We start from the raw sequence: 5,685 nt of genomic DNA, 5'->3' as shown, positions 1-5,685 counted from the left end.
TTTATAACTTAAATTATTAATGTTAAAACTTAATAAATTGTTAACAAAGTTTAACATTCTTTTGCTGAGTGATATGATTTTAAGAAGCACGCAAAGATAACTTTCCAAATATTAAAATTTTTCATGCATGTCTCAGTAAGTATGCGGCTGAGATATTCATTAGATTCATGCATTATAAGATAGAGGTGAGTGGAATATTTATAAAAAAAATATGTTATCATTTCAGACATTCGTTTTAAAATAATATTTATTTGTCATCATGAATATTTCATTACTATTTATATATATTTATAAACCTTATTAGATATAAAAATTACAAAATTTACAGTCTTCGATATTGTTAAAATATATACAATATTTACAAAAGTTATTTGTTCAAATAACCCACTGGTTCTTTAGTTAAAATAAAAAAAAATTACAGTCTTCAATTAAATTACTCTACTGAAATCAAGAATTAACAATACTCTCAACGGTATATTTAGTGCAAGTATTATTTCTAACGATAATTGGACCGTCTTTAAGAGAAGTAATGTACGTATCGTGGTATTGACGTTTACGACTCTCATTATTGATGTTCACATCACAAATATTGTGTCGGCGGTCTTGGTATTCAAAGAAGCCCGGAAACCTTGGATAATCAACTGGAGAAGTTCTTAAATCTTGAACGACGTCAGCAGAAGTCTCTTTACATTCCTCTTTAATATCTTGTTTGTCATTCTCGTGTGTTGATGCAAGTATCTTATTCTCACAAACGTCTTTATCTTTATCCTCTTCACAAAGTTCCTCTTCAGTTGTTGTCGTAGTGCACTTTTTATCATCACAATCCTCTTTTTTCTTGCCACATGTCCTCAAGCAACAGCACTTAGCACTTTGGCCCGTGGGTAGATCCTCTTTCTTGTACTTGACCCGACGGTTCTGGAACCAGATTTTCACTTGTTTTTCAGATAAACGTAAGTTCGTGGCTATTTCTATTCTACGCAGTCGAGATAGATACATATTAGTTGAAAATTCACGTTCCAATTCAAGTAACTGAGTACTGGTAAATGCTGTGCGTATCCTTTTTGAACTATTATTGAATGAATTTGGTGATTTCGGTGATTTTGGTGATTTCGGTGGCGGTGTTGGTGTCGTACTGCGCGTTGGTGACTCATTAGCGCCTGATACGTCTGTAAATTAAATAACAAAAATATTACTTTTAAATATTCCAAGTTTACTAAAAAAAATTTAGTTTTGATTTTTATCAAAGCAACGAATTTACTATCAAATTTAAAATTATTTGAAACAATAATTACCTGATAAGCGACTTGTTGGAGAATTAAGTGGCGATGACGGACTCTGTCTATTAAAAGGCATCCCCATGATGGCTGGCGGACTCAGCGGTACAGGAATAGACAGAGGTGGTGGTCTAGGTACTGGTCTAACTGGTTGATAACCCAATCCAAGATTGAAGAAGTTAAACATATAATTTGGCACCTGGTTCCCATAATATGGAAATGGATAACTTGGAGGCGAATTATTGCCGATAAGCGAATCCACCAAAAAACTTCGCGACATCTTGAATGTTAGATCTTTAAAACACTTAAATAAAAAAAAAACTCTTCACAAATTCACAGAACACTTTAATCCAATTTGAAATAATTGTGTAAGGCAGTAACGAAAAGTTTGGTATAAACTTTGAGATGAATTTTAAAATAGACGTTTACGACTCGGAGTTTGAGCGTGTTGTGAGATGGGGTCCGATTTAGTAGTTCTATATAAGGGCTGGTGACTCCACCCAGGGGTTGGTTTTAATTTGGGGGTCCTTTGTCCCCCGTGCTCCGCCCTTTGGTGGGGCTTTTTTTTGACAGGGTACACAAGTAGTTTCTCTCCATCTATTTCACTAGTTGGCCTTCTCTCTCTTTATCTCTCTCCCAAGGGCTCATCTCTCGGGGGACGAGCAGGCAATGATCCGAAGCATTTTCCAGCGTGCTAATTCCAACCAATCTTGTTCTCTGCTCGTGCCTTTTAAGGCATCATGACCTTTCTGGCTTATACAGAGTGGGGTGACTAACCACTGTGAATAGATCGATTGATCTTTCCGTATACGCTTTTTTTCACTTACACTTTTAAGGTTTCACTGATTAAATGCAGCCTAATAATACTTATACTTATCTATTTATCTACCTGATATATATAAATAGGTATCCAATCTCCGAAAAAAAATATTGTTTATTTATATATTTAAATATTTAAAATAGTTTGTGAAATATATTATTTACTTTTCATTTAACAAAACGTGTCCCAAGTGCTTACGTGATGGAAGGTTGACATAAATGATCAAGGATAAACGGATTTAACAAGACCTAGAAATTTGATGCTCATCGCTAAGAAGTTTATGCAATATTCAAGAGTTTACTAAAGTTATCAAGCAAAAAGCAAGAGATAAAAGGGGTGCCTGCTTATCACAATACCCATTTTTTATTCATTGAACTTCAATTGAATTTTCATGTCGGCAAAACTTTTTTATCCGTTTCAATTAAAATAAAATTATTTTATCACATCATCTATTTAAATAACACGTAGTTAATAATTCAATTAAACTTTTTTTTTTAAACAACATAAATTTGTATGCAAGATTAATGGGTAGTACATGATATGAAGATTAATAGTTTAAATTTTATGATGTGTTGAATTAAATTTTATTCTAACGCTTAAAACTTTCGTGTTATCAGTGTACGTATAAATTTCTTTGCTTATTAATTCAATGCAAAGTATTATTTTACTGATATGTATACATTATATATTTATATAAATACGTAAAGTTTCATTGGAGTTATAATTAAGCAGAGGCTTTGCGTGTTATCCGGAAAATCTGACAACGATATACGCAGAAGTATTTCAAATAGATAAGCGGAAAGCATTATATACCCATCACTCATTAGTTTTTGTTACGAAATTGAATCCAGGGGCTTTTATAACGATCCTTATAATAATAAAGTGAATCACGTAAAGTGAATTCAACAATATAAAGAAAAGTTTCTTATAAAAAAAAAAGTTTAGTGTTAAGAGGTTTTGAAAAATGACAGTAATCAACTTTCGTGAATATTTCTAAGTCACGCTCAATTGAATTTTATTACATACATATTATTCAAATATCGGGTAATTTATTAACTCAGGTATTTTTTTTTTTTTCTTAATAAAAGGGAAAAAATTACACGACTGATACCTACAAATTTACAACTATTTAATTTGCATTGAGGGTCGTTTAAAATAACCCCTCATATTTTAAAATACTTCCTTAAACTTTTATCATGATGAATATATTATACAAATAAATATACCTCATTCTTTATATTAATCAACAATAAGTATTCTAATATATTTTAAATTATTTCCTTTATTACTATATTCAATTTTTTTTTTATTTTTGTCTGATAAATTTATAACATAATTATAAAAATATTTTTGGTCACTGAACATTTATCCTGTTAAACACGAAATTGACATGTAAATAACGATCATAACACCCTGGTAAAATATAATTTACTGCTGAGTATAGCGGGAGGAGGTAAATTTATCGGTGACATTAACCAGACAGTTAACATGTTCAGATAAAAAAGTTTAATTCTCCTGTTGAAAAAAATTTAATTTTTTTGACAGCTGAGATCTTTTTTAATTTTTAACTTTCAGAAGTTGAACCTTAACGAATAAAACTGACATGCTCTCTGAACTTTCAGCTTAGCAATAAAAAAAAAATATTTTATATCTTAAAAAAAAAAACTTATAACTTTTTAAAATATTCACAGGCTCATTAAAAATAAAACATCCTGTAAAACTTTGTTTCATCCTCTTTTTACTTTCATGGCTCATAGTTTATATTATTGAAAAAAAAGAGTAATAATGAAAAAAAAAAAAAAAAGTAAATAAATAAAAGTTGCTAAAAACTGTGGTCATTAAAATAATTTAAAATAATTATAATAAAATGGATAATAAAACAAATAAAACTTAATGACGCAATTATAAGGGTTAACTTTGAATATATATATAGATACATAGTGTAGCAGCCGACGACAAAATAACGACGAAATGTTAACTGGCAATTTCAAGTCCCTAATAACACGACTAATCCCATTAAAAAAGAAAACCACCCCAAGTAGTACCAGCGTCGATCAGCCCTCGTAGCTCGCATTAAAAATCATGGTAACGTTATCTTACCGGTAGAATAATGCAAGCCCAAGTAAGTACATATAATATACATACAAGTTATGTAGCATATGCCCATCGGCACATACATATGTATAGATATATAGATGTGCAAAACATAGTATATAATATGATGATGCTTTTTTCGAGGGGTGTCTATATGATTCCCTTACCAAGGGGTTGAAGGAACGAATATGTTTAAGAAGAGTAGGGGACTGGGTGAAAGGCATCATCATTTTACCCCTCAGTTGAAAGGGATGGGTAGCTCCCCCTATCTCATTACATTGCGCTAGAATTTCGCATCATTGCTCAAAAAGGATATTTTAATTTCAGAACAACCCTCGAATATCCGATACACACACCCTATTGGTCTTATTCCTCACTTGGGCGGGTCCGAAAATCTTTTGGGGTACTAGTGTGTTGAGGGAAGTTAAAATGAATGCAATCTTTTATGCAGTCGAGGACAAAAGGTTACATTATAAAACATAAATCAAAAATTCCAATGTCTTTAGATAGTTTTTAAACTTTTTACTTGCAGACTATTTTTAATTCATTTATTTTTAGTTATATTACATTTCAATTATCGATTGAGTTAGACATTAATCAAATACTTTGAAAAGAAAATGGACATAAAAACCGGAATTTTGAGAAAGCAAAAAAGTGAAATTTTTTATTAATGCATACTTATGATTAATAAATTTTATTAAAAGATATATAACTAAAATATATAAATTAAAAATTAATTGATTTGTTAATATAAAGACGTAAATTATTTTTGAACAGAACGATCAATCATAAATGTAAAAGATTACTGAGACTTAAAAGATTAAAACTGAAACTTAACTTTTAAATTAAATAAAAATCTAGAGTTTACCTTTTTTTTTTACATTTACGTCACTTTATGTTTACAGAACCATTTGAAACGGTAAGTGAAGTAAAAAGTATCGTAAAACAGAAATTTTATCTATAGAATACTTTCACAGCTGGAAAAGTAAACTTCAAATCCAACAGCACTTTGAAGCATTTCTTCGTACTTCGTATTTATTGTATAGCATCAAAGTATCAAAATAACATTGTATTTTTATTTTTTTACAAATCAAAATACACTACAAAATCTCACATTTTATCAACGTCAAAAAGGTTTATAAAACATTTATTCTACAATATCTTTCGCACTTTAAAAATCTGAGCTGACTATAATATTTTCAAGACAATAAAATTTTTTCGCATAAAAATAGATTGATTATTTTAACATATTTTTGCAGGAAAAAAAATTTCAATACTCACTTGGGTTTTTTTGTATACATAATTTTATATGTATATCATACACGAAAAAATTATTCTTGTTTGACGTGCTATGATGTGAGAATAAAACGGAACTATGTTGGCCATCTACAGAAATTTAAATAAATCCATGCAAAAATTACTATGGTCATAGTAAAATTTACACTGGTTACAAAAAAAAAGACGATTTCTTGATAAAAAAAAATTTTTTACCATACC

At 29.8% G+C, this 5,685-nt stretch overlaps 1 protein-coding gene across 1 annotated transcript; it reads right to left on the bottom strand.

Annotated features, from left to right (window-relative positions):
• Positions 1 to 264: 264 nt before the first annotated feature.
• Positions 265 to 1,941, bottom strand: LOC130662902 (GS homeobox 1-like). The gene is made up of 2 exons (XM_057461858.1): positions 1,293 to 1,941; positions 265 to 1,166 (listed from the first exon to the last, which is right to left on the bottom strand). Exons 1-2 carry the CDS (start codon positions 1,552 to 1,554, stop codon positions 448 to 450), a joined length of 981 nt encoding a protein of 326 aa, XP_057317841.1. The 5' UTR covers positions 1,555 to 1,941; the 3' UTR covers positions 265 to 447.
• Between the last annotated feature and the right edge of the window lie 3,744 nt (positions 1,942 to 5,685).

The sequence above is a fragment of the Microplitis mediator genome, chromosome 2, assembly GCF_029852145.1.
Source record: "Microplitis mediator isolate UGA2020A chromosome 2, iyMicMedi2.1, whole genome shotgun sequence".
Classification (NCBI taxonomy): domain Eukaryota; kingdom Metazoa; phylum Arthropoda; class Insecta; order Hymenoptera; family Braconidae; genus Microplitis; species Microplitis mediator.
The sequence above is the reverse complement of the archived record's forward strand: the minus strand, read 5'-3'. Positions and strand labels throughout refer to the sequence as shown.